A 16,032-nucleotide genomic window follows, 5' to 3' on the forward strand; every position below is an offset into this window, starting at 1 on the left:
CATTTGAGTTGAGACTACATTAATTATTTTTGTTGAAACTGGCCAGGGGATTTCCAATTGCAGCATGCTTGGCAAAGGATTGATAGGGAGAGTAAATGTTAAAATTAAGTGTTATTGTATGTGTTTTTGTGCAAGATGAATATAAAGGGATGTTTTGTTATGTTGGAGTTTTGAGGGTTACTATTATGGTGAAGAGTAAAGCTTGAACTAACTATGAAGACAGGCACTGTAGATGAAACACATGAAATTGATTGCTATCTTTGCTGAGCAAATGCTGTCCTAACCATAACGTAGTTAATAAACCACACTCTGTAGTGCTTCCAACCAGTATGTATTTAACATTCACTTTCACTAGTTGGTACATAAAGAAATAAAAGAGATTTATTTGAGTTACATTGACACATCTAATTTTGTCTGGTTTACCCAATTCAACAAGGTTCTTTCTACACAAAGTGTTTGTGTTGAGAAAACATAGTCATTTTAAGTTAAGAAAACTAATTTCAAACACGTGGAACCATTGTCAACAAATTAATCAAGTTCAGCCAAAGAGCTATTTTTTTAGGGTTTTCTATTCTATTATACACATCTATCATACAATACTTTAGATCATGCGTTCTGTACTTGAGCAAATGTCTGCAAAAAATAGCAATAAGCAATGATAAACAGAAAAATCATCAACCCAATAAACAACCAGTGTGAAGTAGCTGATAGTTTGCTCTAACAGAATGATCAGTCGTGTCTCTCGCAAGTGTTTTCTATAGTCATTGTTGAGCAAACTAGAGAGAACACAAAGTAAATTATTGAAGTAACTTAACTAACTTATTCCGTAATGATGTTGCTCCAAAAGTAAATACAGTCCATGTTGATATCTCAATTCTGGATCCAGTTCCAAGAGTTTAGAACCATCAGTCAGTTCAGTCACGCATTTTACATACAACGTAACATTAGAATATCCCTTTACATTCCATCTGATCTAACTACAGTTCTCTTTAATCTTTGTTTTATAAGTCACTGTATCAATAAACTCATTTTATTCATTATCATGAATTTACATTTAATAATTTTAGCCAAAAGCAACCATGATTAGCATAATTTTGTAAAATGAATGTCTGATTCACTGCTGTTAGTTGTAGGGCTGTGTAAAACTCTGGCTAGTCACCAATTTCATTCAATACTTAATGATGCACATTCACTTTTTACAGAAATTTTTCAATGTGCTGATCTCCAGCAAGTTAGGCTTTTTCAATGTCCAACCTGCACTAATCTTTGACTGTCATATCTACTGGAGAAGCCCTTTTGGTTTATACAACCACTCATTGTATGAGTAAATACATTGCAAAAGAGTAAAGCACAGTCCAGTGCTCACACGCAACAGGGCTGCTGACTGCTGTGCAAACATTTTAGATCCTCTTTTTGTCTGATTTTTACTCCGATTTTTCAGCAATTTCTAAAGAAGCAAAAAAGATGAATTATCTAGTACTGGAAAACTATATTGGTGGGAAGTTTGTACCATGCTCCAAACTTATAGATTCTTACGACCCGTCGACTGGAGAGGTTTATTGCAAAGTTCCAGAAAGTGGACCAGAAGAGGTGAGAGATTATTCTTGATGTTTTCCTCGATTTCAACATATAGAATTGTTTATTTTACAAGTTTAAATACATTCGGAATCTCTGCAGATCTAATACTTGAAACATTCATATCATCTGGAACAATCCTGTATATGCATATTATGTGAGCATTTGAACTAGATGTAATTGTAAAATTTTTACTGCAGTTTCAATAAACAAAAATACAAATATGGAACCCGATAGAACATTACTTAGTTGAAAACACAAATTCCAAGAAAGATTGTTTGCTGAGCCGGTTGAAGCACCTTTGGTCCCATTTACTTTTCACTGGTCATAAAAAACAAATGAAATCTTGTGGGCTGATGCTCAAGGTCCACTTGATAAATATTCAACCAAAGTAAGCTGGTGTGGGTCAGTGGAAAAGAAAATGTGTTTGTGCTATATTATATGCTGCATGTTATTTCATGCATTGGACAAATTAGATGACACCTCTTTAATACACTTAATATCTCATGATCTTACAAAAATCTTTTTAGACACAACATCCTGCCAACTGCTAGTATAGAGCAAGGCACTCTATGGCCTATTGGTTGACATCTATAATTAAGTTAAACCTTTTCTGAGTGCTTGTAGGTGGACGCTGCAGTGAGGGCAGCCAAAGAGGCCTTTCCTGATTGGTCAGCTAAGAGCCCAGCTGAGAGGTCTCAAGTGATGAATAAGCTGGCAGACCTGATAGAGTCGCATCTGGAAGAATTTGCCCAGGCTGAGTCTAAAGACCAGGGTAACACTGGATACTGTACACCATAATACAGGGCACTAAAAGAGTACTGATACCAATATTTATAGAGATGATTGTGATGAGGATGAGGGCGTGGCTGGGCTGTGAGTGTGCGCACCTGGTGCTGAGTGGCCTAATCAGAGAGAGAGAGAGATAAGAGGAGGAGTAAGGAGAGCTGGAGAGAGAAAGACACAAAGACACAGCCGCTGACTTCTGCCAAGAGGCAGAGGAGCTAGCTGCCATCTGCCAGGAGGCGAGGTCCAGTGCCATCACCTGGCATCGCGGAGGACCGCTACCCAGCTGGCTGAGGATCGGGCGCCACCGGTCTGGCTAACTCCCACCACCCATCTCTGGGGGGGAGACACTGCCCTTCTGGCCGTTCAGTCAGCCGGTGACCCACCCCGCCTCCTGTGAACCTGGGGGGAGAGACGAGACGAGGCGAGGCATGGGAGAGTGAAAGGGTGAGTGGTTTCCGGATGCGCTGTCGCCTGGTCCTCAACCGCTCCATCGTCGTCTGGCAGACGCCAGCTCGCTCCACTCCCGGGAGATGGCAGATGGAACCGCTCCTCCCCTTTTCTGCAAATGGCCACAGTTCCTCTGGCTCTCGGCAGCTGGCAGTGACCCCTCATCCCAGGCAGATGGCCGCGGCTGCTCCCCTGGCGGATGGCAGCAGCAAGGACTCCGCAACAGTGCATCCATCCTCCTTTCCAGGTTTTGGCACCACTGTAACAGTACGGGCAAGGAGGAGGCAGGAACCGGCTGAACAGTAAACATAAAGTTTAATGGTAAACTTAAAACACACATAAACAAACATGCAGCGTGGCTGCATGCGTCTCTCTCTCTCGAATGGCATCTCCGGCTGCCCCTTATCTTGGTCTCCCACTGATCAGCTGATTCAGCGCCGGCTGTGCTCCATCACGGCCTGCCACGCCCTCCTCCTCGTCACACTGATATAACAGAGGCTAATACATAAATACATACATCACCATATCTGCTAATCAATTGGTCTGGATGGTATATCAGTCTATCATTTTTTATCATTAAACAATTTCATTCAGCTGTAGCCCTACTGTGTCCATGCTGTATTCCATGCTACAGTTACCCAGTTAAATCTGTCTCTTTCCCAGGGAAGACTATAACTTTTGCCCGAACTGTTGACATTCCACGAGCAGCATACAACTTCCGTTACTTTGCTTCATCTGTCCTACATCATACAAATGACTGCAGTCAAATGGATCACATGGACTGTCTCAACTACACATTACGCTGTCCTGTGGGAGTGGGTATGTGTTTATGCACAATACTATTTTAAAGACCCCGTGAAATCAAAATTAGAGTTTTGTGGAGTTTAGCACATATTTATTAGCTCTGAGGCCATCTACAGTATACGCTTGTATAGGCTACTTCTAAAAGTTGACAAAATTAACTTAACAGATATACACACTTAAAATGTACAGTCTTTCTCTTTTGGATAAACAGACCACAAATATCTTGTTTAAAAATGTATCTTTTTTTTTTTTTTTTTTACAAAACGAGTAAAATGACAATGTCCCTCCTCAAAGAATATTCCGGGTTCAATACAAGTCAAACTCAATTAACAGCATTTGAGGCAAAACATTTTTTTGAGTCGTCCATATTTTTCTTTAAAAAAAAGAAGCAAATATTGAGGTTTCAGTGAGGCACATACAATGGAAGTGAATGGGGCCAATATTTGGAGGGTTTAAAGAGGGTTTAAAGAGAAATTTGAAGCTTATAATTTTATAAAAGCACTTACATTTATGTTTCTGTTAACTCTTGTATTATTTGAGCTGTATATTTGATTAAATGGTCATTTTAGGGTTTGCTGAAATTACATTGTCATGGCAACGAAGTTGTAAAATTGGATATAAATTTACACCGAACAGCTAAGCAATTTTCTCATATTAAAATCATGTTTACACGCATATTGCTTGTGTATTGTGGCAATACTTTTGAAACAGTGAGTATTTAAAAGTTTATGGAATGGCCCCATTCAGTTACATTGTGAGTGCCTCACTGGAACGCAGATTTATGCTTTTTTTTTTTAAGAAAAGGACGTACAAGTCATAATTTTTGTGGCGATCAACATTATGTCACAAATGCTGTCGATTGAGCTTTACTTGTATTAAACCTGGAATATTGCTATAAGCCATGCGCACACTATCTGCGAATTACAGTCTTGTTTTCTGCCATGCTGGTGCGCACACTACATGACTGATCGCAGACTGGGTGTATTAACCACAAGACCATTCATCCCCGACTGTGGCCATGTGCACACCTGGTATTAAGATACGCTTTGGGTGATCAGTTCAAAGGTTAAAAGGAGAGACACATCACCGTTACACCTGGCTGTCTCTTTTGACCACTTGTGTTTGAATTTCGAGGGGAGAGTCTCTGATTTTCATGAGGACATACATCAATCATTACGTCTTCATAATTAAACCATAGTCAAGTAAAAAGAAAGTGCTAAAAATCGGCGCAAAGTTTCTCCTAAATATACTTGCATTTAATACCGCAGGCAAAATTATGAGTTATTTTAGTTTAGAACCTGTAACTGAGCTTCTGATGGGCATGCTTGCATGTTGATATCAGACACACTGAAGAATACATTCATACATGCTTTCACTTTGTTATACTGTCCGATCAGACAGTTATTCTCCTTTAAATCGGCACGTAACAGGCAAAGTTTAATCTGTTTTTTATTATACGGTGCTCCGCTGCTGTTGCACTATGAGCCCAATGTCTGAATCTCCAAAGAGTTTGGACCCTGTTTCAGCTGTCTTTAGCATCACCCCATTTTGAATGGATCGCCCATAACACAGCTTAAAATGATGATAACTAAATTAATTCACAAACTTGCACAGTTTATTCGTGATTGTGCTTTGTTTTGCGCTTATTTGCAAAGTCGAAAATAATAAAGACAGCGAGTAGGGAGATGTGGGTGTTTTGTTGTATTTTGAAATAATTTTTTGTTTCCTGCTTCCCAATACCTTGCTCTCCTCTTGCGCTCTCTCTGTATTTCATTGGCTTTGGCTCATTGTCTGTCTCTCGCCCATCAGGACAGTGTGCACACCTGATGACAAGACGTCTAGATATCAAGCTGGTTTAAGAAACGTCATAGCATCTGCGAATTGTCGGGGCTTGTCGCAGAATTGTGCACACTAGAAAAACGTAGGTCGTGAGATCTGAGACTTCTCTTTGCAACCAGTCACCGACTCAAAACATCAAAGAAGATGAGTTTGAGTCGTGTAGTGTACACTAGGCTTTATACCACCTGCCACCGAGTAGCATTAGCGAATAGCACGTGTTCATGGCTGTGACTTAAACCAATAAGTATTGCCAATTAAAAAAAAGGGACAAGCCAATCGATTTGTAGTCTACTGCCCCGACCTTCCAGTTTCAGTAAGAAATATGTCAACATAGTAAAGAAAACTCTACTCCTTCAGCGATTACAAGGGGTCTTTACAATCATTCTTGTTTAGCTGGTCTTATCAAATAGTTTGTGTAATTTGTGCTATTTTCTTCTGTCTGTCTGTAGCTGGTCTTATAAGCCCATGGAACCTGCCGCTGTACCTCCTGACCTGGAAGATTGCCCCTGCTGTAGCTACAGGCAACACTGTGGTGGCCAAGCCCAGTGAAATGACTTCAGTCACTGCCTGGATGATGTGTCGGCTATTGGAGGAAGCTGGTTAGCGGAAAATCACATTGACTACAATATACATACCATGATGTCTGAATTGGTTACATATTTCAAAACATTATGCGGGTGTTTATCTTCTAGGTTTTCCACCAGGTGTGGTTAACATTGTATTTGGTACGGGCCCGCATGCGGGGGATGCATTGGTGTCCCACCCTGATGTGCCATTGATCTCATTTACGGGGAGCACAGCTACAGCGAGACTGATAACTGAACGTAGTGCGCCGTTCTGTAAGAAGCTTTCTTTGGAGCTTGGTGGGAAAAACCCTGCTATCATATTTGCTGATGCTGACATGGAGCAATGCATCAGCACTACTGTACGATCAAGCTTCTCTAATCAGGTGAGCTCATACCAATCGTGTTATAGTTTACATATTCGGTAGCTTTGCCAATTACACTTTTGCTTTCTTTTGCAAAATATTTGACAATACTGTGCTCAAACATTCTAAATCATACAAATTCAGAGACTATTTCGCAGAGACGGGTCACTTCTTTTACAATGAATGGGAGAAATTGGAACGCCCAACAATCATCTGATAGAAAAAGGCAGTCCGGCCTTACGTGTAAAAGAGCCAATCGCCTTTTAGTTACTGACATCACCTGTCAATGAACTCGAGAATGTGTCTCTATTACTATTTCTGCCATAGCTAGCCTTAATGTGGCAGACATAGGAAGAGTAGTATGGTAGTATTCCATTTTGAACCAAAGTCCCTTTCAAGGCAAGTTAGTCCAATCGGCGGCCATCGGCGGCCAAAACGGTTGGTCAAGATACCGATCAAAAAACATATTTAAAATCAGCAAAATTTGACAACAATAGTATCATAAATTGTGTTTTTTAACCTCAGATTACAGTAAAAAAAAAAGTTTTAGGCTGTTTCAGCTAATTCTCATACATGTTTTCAAGTTAACTGATTGACACTGTCAGATTGGCTCATTTACCTGTAAGGCAGGACTTCCATTTCAACAGCCGCCATATTGTGCGTTCCAATCTGCTCTGTCTCGGTCTGAATAGTCTCTGTTCTGAACTCAGCCCAAGTACTCAGCATACTATCATAGTAATCTGTTTATGCAGTATATTGTATGTACACTGTGGAGAGTATGTGACTTTTCTGTTTGCTTCAAAAATGTTAATGGGCAACTACATTTGCAAAAATTTGCATATTACACTGTGCTAGGTACAGTATCCCACAATGTTCTCGACATGACCTTCCATTTCCAGTGTGAGAAATGTTTAACATGCTTTTCTTGACTCATTTCTATTGGAGTTCTAAGACTAATAACATTTTCTTTCACAAAATTGAATAATAATTATAATAAAAAAAAGAAGCAGAAAAAGTTTTTATTTCAGAAATGATAACAGGATATGCATATCGCTGAATAAAACATGCACATAATGAGAGCATGTGACAACAATGTACAATACTGCTTGGAATTTGTATTGTTAATGTACATAATATGTAGTATTAAGTGTATATACAACACAGTATATTCAAACAGTCCATAGTCAAGCAGTCCATGCAGTTCTCTTTTCTGCCACACTGGGGTGCTCAGAATACATATTTTTAATACAGCAGGGGACATCAGGCTCTCTCACACTTATTCTCTTTCTGTATATTTCTCATTTTTCACACACATAAACACATAATTGCTGTGCTGGTATTATGGTTGTCCAAATATAATATGGTTGTCCCCCTTCCTCTTCTTTCTCTAAGGGAGAGATTTGTCTGTGTACCAGCAGAATCTTTGTTGAACGGAGCATTTACCCAGAATTCCTCACTCGTTTTGTGGAGGCGACTCGTCAGTGGAAAACTGGAGTGCCCTCTGACCCCTCCAACAACAACGGAGCGCTTATCAGCAAAGAGCACCTACAGAAGGTCAGAAAATAACTATGTTTTCATTGACATAACATGCTGCATTTGGTATCAGGTTTTGGTTGTTGGTAGTAATTTGTTAGTGTCCTCAATTGGCACGATCTATCTAAATCTTCTATGAGTTTTCATCAAAGCTAAGGAGCTCTATAATACCTGGAGAAAGCTATCTGTTGGCATTCTCAATCATCTTAATATCCCCAGAATGGTGTGGTTTCAACATCTACCAGCAGGAGCTAATTTAGCCGAAACATGCTAACCAGCCAAACGAAGACCTTTTAGTCCAAAATCAGATGTGAATGCGACAAATGACAGTGAAATGTTATTGGTCCTAAATCTTACTACGCTTAACTTTATATTATTATATTATACATTAGCATATGTTGTAATTGACTGTGATTATTTGGCATCACATAGCATTTTAACATAGATTAGTGCTGGAAACTTTTTATGTTGCTTGTTAGGTTTAGACACTGTGTTAAGGTGGAAAAAGCCTACATTATCACAATGAAATCGACATGTTGTCTCTGAAAGTTAATTTACCCTAATATTAACCCCATTCAAGTGAACTGCTGACAAGCTCCATCCTCCATCAGGCATTTTTACATCAAATGTGTGAATACATTTCCCTTAGGGGTGTAAAACAATATTTTATTGTATCGTATTTTATTGTATGTACGACGCTCACTATACTATACCATATGTATCGTACGATACATAAACAAATGCATTATAGTGTTATTAAAACTAAGAAGTGCAATATTGAGAGCTGCGTAACAGTCTCTTCCCCGAGAGGCGGCGCTGAGCTCACAGGAAAAGAGAGCAACACACTTACAGTACATAGGCGAGAAGATCGATGGCAAATGCCAAGTAGACTGTACTGTAGAGGTACTGCTTGTCGAATATGCCAAACAACGGTGTCATGTCCAGGTGCTACAGTACATCAAACATGTAGTTTTATTTACGTAGACATCACCTCACAAATCTGTGGATTTGTGAGGCAGAAACAGCAGCAGTAAGTTTAACAGCCGCCTCTCCCTACTGACACTGAACGTGACATGCACAGCAAGACACTCATAAGTTATGAGTCATAACTATTGAAAAACAGCTTATTCAAAAACTGACAACGTAAGAAACCTGCAATTACATGAAACTTATAATTATCTGCTTTTGAGTTCAAAATGTAAACAGCTTTGAGAACAATGTTGCGCACATGTTATAAGCCAGTAATAACGCTGGTAAAGTTTACATGCAAAGTGAAACAGGGAGAAGAGGGCAAAACAATTATGTGTGCAGATCAGTTTTTGCTACAGTCACTTCAGCTTGTTCACAGGGGGCTTTCAAACAACTAGGCATCATTTTCTATAATGGTAAATGGTCTGCACTTATATAGCGCATTTTTATCCTTAGCGATATTCAAAGTGCTTTACACTGTGACTCATTCAACCATTCACACACTAATGATGGCAGAGCTGCCATGTAAGGCGTTAGCCTGCCATTGGGAGCAACTTGGGGTTCAGTGTCTTGCTCAAGGACACTTCGGCATTTGGAGTCATGTGGGCTGGTAATCGAACCACCCTGCGATTAGTGGACAAACCGCTCTACAACCTGAGCCACAGCTGCCCCAAAAAGCTGCTTTGAAACTATGTGTATTTTTTCACATAACATTTTCTCAACAATCAAACAAAATATATGCAGTGCCGTTGTTTAAGTTACTTTGAGCTCTGCTTTTTGTTGTCAATGCCAGACACTTATTTATGATTTAAAAGAGATTTATGTCGAATCCTTGAATAAGTTTAAACGACACATTTGTGGTTGCTCGTATCGTATTGTTTTCGTATTGTGAGGCTATACATCGTATCGTAAAATTTGTGTATCATTACATGCCTGATTTCCCTCCAGTGCTACTGATAGCACAATACCCAAGCAACCTCTTAGACATGGGTTCTGGTTCCGTGGGAATCAGGAAGTAATCACGTTCAAATTAACGATAGTGAGCATGATTCGGAGATTGCATTTTCATCTCATAAAATGTCATTTTTCCTCCACTGACGGTTAGGTTTAGGGTTTGGGTTAGGGCGTATGGTTAATAAAATATGCATATCTGTTGACTGTGTAACATAATTTACAACTAAAAATACAACTCACTTTTGGCACCACTCTGAGGATATTTCACCCAGAAACTGGAGTGCACACATGGCCATACCTTAAATAACACATCCAGCCTTGGCCACTGGGGGAAGTGATTGAATTTTTGGTAAGCACAGACTTATTTCAAAAGCAAACCTTCAACTTCATGTTGCTGAATTCACAGTGCGCTCACTCTGAAAAAACAAAATGTCAATATGTAGTTAAACAGAGTAGAGAATACAGCCCTTGATTCTCTTTACAGCCCTTATTAAATAAGGTTTCTAGACTCAAAACAGATATACACTTTTAGAACATATCTTAATAGTCTTACTTTACTGACTGCAATTTCCTCTCCCAGGTTAATGGTTATGTGGCTTTGGCGCTGGCAGAGGGTGCCAAGGTATATTGCGGGGAGGGTGTGGACAAACTTACCCTTCCACAGCGGAATGCAGGTGGCTATTTCATGTTGCCAACCATCATTTCTGAGGTTACCGACTCTTCCGCATTGATGCAGGAAGAGATATTTGGTCCCGTAACCTGTGTGACACCCTTCGATGAAGAGGAGGAAGTGATATCAAGAGCCAACGGTGTACGCTATGGTTTAGCCGCCACGGTATGGTCCCGAGATGTGGGACGTGTGCACAGGGTTGCTAGGAAACTGCAGGCTGGGTTGGTGTGGGCCAACTGCTGGCTGGTCAGAGATTTAAATCTGCCATTTGGCGGCATGAAACAATCTGGGATTGGCAGAGAGGGGGCAAAGACTCGTACGACTTCTTCACAGAGGTTAAAGCAGTCACCATCAAACACTGAGTAGTACTCAAAAATAGAGTACACACTCAAGACGAAGTAAGATGAGTAAGTCTCTGTGTGATTCATGTGTCATTTCAAGTTGGTTTACAAATTATATAGAGGAAGCAATCGTTATCATCTTTGTTTAGCAAGATTCTGAATAAAGTTCATGAGTCAGAATCACAAAATCTAAGTACTTTATTATGTTTTGTTTCCTTGTTAAGTGTGTTATAGTCTCAATGTTGTTGTTTTTTTCATTCAATTCACAGGCAACTATAAGTAGGTTAATTACCCTGAAAAGTGAAAGCACTGTTTGGCACATTTGGGCTTTTAAAATAATGTCAAACTAAATATGTCTGATGTTTCACTTAAAATACTTTTGAATAAAATTATTTTGAAAACAATAAAAGCATAGAGCAATTAAATCAAAATATCAAGCATAGCTTTTCTTGGAAGAATTTATTGAGAAATGTTTGAGTTCATGTTGAAAGTTTAGACTTTTGATTGACACTTTACTTTGAACACAGTTCGAGACATATAGTTCACCCAAAAATGAAAATTCTCTCATCATTCACTCACCCTCATGCCATCTCAGATGTGTACTGACTTGTCTTTTGCTGAAAACAAACAAAGATTTTTAGGAGAATCTCTGTAGGTTCATACAATGCAGGTGAATGGTGGCCAGAATTCTGAAGGCCCAAAAGCATATAAAGGCAGCATAAAAGTAATCCATAAGACTCCAGTGGATAAATCTATGTCTTCAGAATTGATATGATAGATGTGGATGAGAAACAGATTCATATTTAAGTCCATTTTTACTATTAATTCTCCTCCTGCCCAGTAGGTGGTGATATGCACAAAGAATGCAAATGGCCAAATAACAAAAGAAGAATGTAGAAGTGAAAGTGAAAGTAGAGATTCATAATAAAAAAGTACTTCCATCTTGATCTGTTTCTCATCCACACCTATCATATCACTTCTGAAGATATAGATATAACAACTGAAGTTGTATGGATTATCTTATGCTGCCTTTATGTGATATGTGGGCTTCAAATTTCTATCCACTATTAATTTGCATATTTCTGACCTACAAAAAAAATCTTTGTTTTTGTTCATGAGAAAAAAGAAATTCACACATCTGGGATTGTATGAGTGAACTATACCTTATAGATCTCTTCAGAAATTCTGTAGTAAAAACAAGATTACCAGAGTTTTTATCAGGAGAAGCAGGAGATGTAAGCAAAAGACTCCATTTTACTCCACTTTTCTCTCCATTTAATCTTTTTGGAGTCTAGGAGAAACACATTAGATATTTAAGATATCTAATTTTTATAAAATGTTATTTGGTCCCGTAAAAAAAAAGAAAAAGCCTACATTATCACAATGAAATTGACATGTTGTCTCTGAAAGTTAATTTACCCTAATATTAACCCCATTCAAGTGAATTGCTGACAAGCTCCATCCTCCATCAGGCATTTTTACATCAAATGTGTGAATACATTTCCCTTAGGGGTGTAAAACAATATTTTATTGTATCGTATTTTATTGTATGTACGACGCTCACTATACTATACCATATGTATCGTACGATACATAAACAAATGCATTATAGTGTTATTAAAACTAAGAAGTGCAATATTGAGAGCTGCGTAACAGTCTCTTCCCCGGAGAGGCGGCGCTGAGCGCTCACAGGAAAAGAGAGCAACACACTTACAGTACATAGGCGAGAAGATCGATGGCAAATGCCAAGTAGATTGTACTGTAGAGGTACTGCTTGTCGAATATGCCAAACAACGGTGTCATGTCCAGGTGCTACAGTACATCAAACATGTAGTTTTATTTACGTAGACATCACCTCACAAATCTGTGGATTTGTGAGGCAGAAACAGCAGCAGTAAGTTTAACAGCCGCCTCTCCCTACTGACACTGAACGTGACATGCACAGCAAGACACTCATAAGTTATGAGTCATAACTATTGAAAAACAGCTTATTCAAAAACTGACAACGTAAGAAACCTGCAATTACATGAGACTTATAATTATCTGCTTTTGAGTTCAAAATGTAAACAGCTTTGAGAACAATGCTTGCGCACATGTTATAAGCCAGTAATAACGCTGGTAAAGTTTACATGCAAAGTGAAACAGGGAGAAGAGGGCAAAACAATTATGTGTGCAGATCAGTTTTTGCTACAGTCACTTCAGCTTGTTCACAGGGGGCTTTCAAACAACTAGGCATCATTTTCTATAATGGTAAATGGTCTGCACTTATATAGCGCATTTTTATCCTTAGCGATATTCAAAGTGCTTTACACTGTGACTCATTCAACCATTCACACACTAATGATGGCAGAGCTGCCATGTAAGGCGTTAGCCTGCCATTGGGAGCAACTTGGGGTTCAGTGTCTTGCTCAAGGACACTTCGGCATTTGGAGTCATGTGGGCTGGTAATCGAACCACCCTGCGATTAGTGGACAAACCGCTCTACAACCTGAGCCACAGCTGCCCCAAAAAGCTGCTTTGAAACTATGTGTATTTTTTCACATAACATTTTCTCAACAATCAAACAAAATATATGCAGTGCCGTTGTTTAAGTTACTTTGAGCTCTGCTTTTTGTTGTCAATGCCAGACACTTATTTATGATTTAAAAGAGATTTATGTCGAATCCTTGAATAAGTTTAAACGACACATTTGTGGTTGCTCAGTATCGTATTGTTTTCAGTATTGTGAGGCTATACATCGTATCGTAAAATTTGTGTATCATTACATGCCTGATTTCCCTCCAGTGCTACTGATAGCACAATACCCAAGCAACCTCTTAGACATGGGTTCTGGTTCCGTGGGAATCAGGAAGTAATCACGTTCAAATTAACGATAGTGAGCATGATTCGGAGATTGCATTTTCATCTCATAAAATGTCATTTTTCCTCCACTGACGGTTAGGTTTAGGGTTTGGGTTAGGGCGTATGGTTAATAAAATATGCATATCTGTTGACTGTGTAACATAATTTACAACTAAAAATACAACTCACTTTTGGCACCACTCTGAGGATATTTCACCCAGAAACTGGAGTGCACACATGGCCATACCTTAAATAACACATCCAGCCTTGGCCACTGGGGAAGTGATTGAATTTTTGGTAAGCACAGACTTATTTCAAAAGCAAACCTTCAACTTCATGTTGCTGAATTCACAGTGCGCTCACTCTGAAAAAACAAAATGTCAATATGTAGTTAAACAGAGTAGAGAATACAGCCCTTGATTCTCTTTACAGCCCTTATTAAATAAGGTTTCTAGACTCAAAACAGATATACACTTTTAGAACATATCTTAATAGTCTTACTTTACTGACTGCAATTTCCTCTCCCAGGTTAATGGTTATGTGGCTTTGGCGCTGGCAGAGGGTGCCAAGGTATATTGCGGGGAGGGTGTGGACAAACTTACCCTTCCACAGCGGAATGCAGGTGGCTATTTCATGTTGCCAACCATCATTTCTGAGGTTACCGACTCTTCCGCATTGATGCAGGAAGAGATATTTGGTCCCGTAACCTGTGTGACACCCTTCGATGAAGAGGAGGAAGTGATATCAAGAGCCAACGGTGTACGCTATGGTTTAGCCGCCACGGTATGGTCCCGAGATGTGGGACGTGTGCACAGGGTTGCTAGGAAACTGCAGGCTGGGTTGGTGTGGGCCAACTGCTGGCTGGTCAGAGATTTAAATCTGCCATTTGGCGGCATGAAACAATCTGGGATTGGCAGAGAGGGGGCAAAGACTCGTACGACTTCTTCACAGAGGTTAAAGCAGTCACCATCAAACACTGAGTAGTACTCAAAAATAGAGTACACACTCAAGACGAAGTAAGATGAGTAAGTCTCTGTGTGATTCATGTGTCATTTCAAGTTGGTTTACAAATTATATAGAGGAAGCAATCGTTATCATCTTTGTTTAGCAAGATTCTGAATAAAGTTCATGAGTCAGAATCACAAAATCTAAGTACTTTATTATGTTTTGTTTCCTTGTTAAGTGTGTTATAGTCTCAATGTTGTTGTTTTTTTCATTCAATTCACAGGCAACTATAAGTAGGTTAATTACCCTGAAAAGTGAAAGCACTGTTTGGCACATTTGGGCTTTTAAAATAATGTCAAACTAAATATGTCTGATGTTTCACTTAAAATACTTTTGAATAAAATTATTTTGAAAACAATAAAAGCATAGAGCAATTAAATCAAAATATCAAGCATAGCTTTTCTTGGAAGAATTTATTGAGAAATGTTTGAGTTCATGTTGAAAGTTTAGACTTTTGATTGACACTTTACTTTGAACACAGTTCGAGACATATAGTTCACCCAAAAATGAAAATTCTCTCATCATTCACTCACCCTCATGCCATCTCAGATGTGTACTGACTTGTCTTTTGCTGAAAACAAACAAAGATTTTTAGGAGAATCTCTGTAGGTTCATACAATGCAGGTGAATGGTGGCCAGAATTCTGAAGGCCCAAAAGCATATAAAGGCAGCATAAAAGTAATCCATAAGACTCCAGTGGATAAATCTATGTCTTCAGAATTGATATGATAGATGTGGATGAGAAACAGATTCATATTTAAGTCCATTTTTACTATTAATTCTCCTCCTGCCCAGTAGGTGGTGATATGCACAAAGAATGCAAATGGCCAAATAACAAAAGAAGAATGTAGAAGTGAAAGTGAAAGTAGAGATTCATAATAAAAAAGTACTTCCATCTTGATCTGTTTCTCATCCACACCTATCATATCACTTCTGAAGATATAGATATAACAACTGAAGTTGTATGGATTATCTTATGCTGCCTTTATGTGATATGTGGGCTTCAAATTTCTATCCACTATTAATTTGCATATTTCTGACCTACAAAAAAATCTTTGTTTTTGTTCATGAGAAAAAAGAAATTCACACATCTGGGATTGTATGAGTGAACTATACCTTATAGATCTCTTCAGAAATTCTGTATTAAAAACAAGATTACCAGAGTTTTTATCAGGAGAAGCAGGAGATGTAAGCAAAAGACTCCATTTTACTCCACTTTTCTCTCCATTTAATCTTTTTGGAGTCTAGGAGAAACACATTAGATATTTAAGATATCTAATTTTTATAAAATGTTTTATTTCAATCTTTAATTTTTAATACTGTATGTGTACAAAGAT

The 16,032-nt window shown here is 38.8% G+C and overlaps 1 protein-coding gene across 3 annotated transcripts; it reads left to right on the plus strand.

Moving 5' to 3' along the window:
- Positions 1-1,314: 1,314 nt before the first annotated feature.
- On the plus strand, positions 1,315-15,630 carry aldh8a1 (aldehyde dehydrogenase 8 family, member A1). Of its 3 annotated transcripts, none has more exons than XR_007967537.1 (8): positions 1,315-1,590; positions 2,203-2,350; positions 3,475-3,630; positions 5,904-6,053; positions 6,147-6,403; positions 7,775-7,936; positions 14,219-15,373; positions 15,512-15,630. XR_007967537.1 is itself a non-coding variant. In XM_052091953.1 (8 exons), the coding sequence occupies exons 1-7, from the start codon at positions 1,465-1,467 to the stop codon at positions 10,872-10,874; spliced, it is 1,455 nt and encodes a 484-aa protein (XP_051947913.1). In that variant the 5' UTR covers positions 1,315-1,464; the 3' UTR covers positions 10,875-10,915; positions 14,219-14,354. The 3 variants fall into 3 exon arrangements, 2 of the variants coding, with proteins under 2 accessions (XP_051947913.1, XP_051947912.1); XM_052091953.1 differs by lacking the exon at positions 15,512-15,630 and adding an exon at positions 10,419-10,915 and having other exon boundaries at positions 14,219-14,354; XM_052091952.1 differs by lacking the exons at positions 14,219-15,373; positions 15,512-15,630 and adding an exon at positions 10,419-11,227 and having other exon boundaries at positions 1,316-1,590.
- Positions 15,631-16,032: the final 402 nt, after the last annotated feature.

Source organism: Xyrauchen texanus, chromosome 25 (genome assembly GCF_025860055.1).
Source record: "Xyrauchen texanus isolate HMW12.3.18 chromosome 25, RBS_HiC_50CHRs, whole genome shotgun sequence".
Classification (NCBI taxonomy): domain Eukaryota; kingdom Metazoa; phylum Chordata; class Actinopteri; order Cypriniformes; family Catostomidae; genus Xyrauchen; species Xyrauchen texanus.

What these genes read in the sequence shown, in the direction of transcription:
- aldh8a1 (XM_052091953.1), top strand. Translation starts at nt 1,465, where the DNA reads ATGAATTATCTAGTACTGGAAAACTATATTGGTGGGAAGTTTGTACCA. An exon ending in CAGAAAGTGGACCAGAAGAG is followed by an intron (nt 1,591 to 2,202) that starts GTGAGAGATTAT and finishes GAGTGCTTGTAG; the next exon opens with GTGGACGCTGCAGTGAGGGC. An exon ending in GGCTGAGTCTAAAGACCAGG is followed by an intron (nt 2,351 to 3,474) that starts GTAACACTGGAT and finishes TCTCTTTCCCAG; the next exon opens with GGAAGACTATAACTTTTGCC.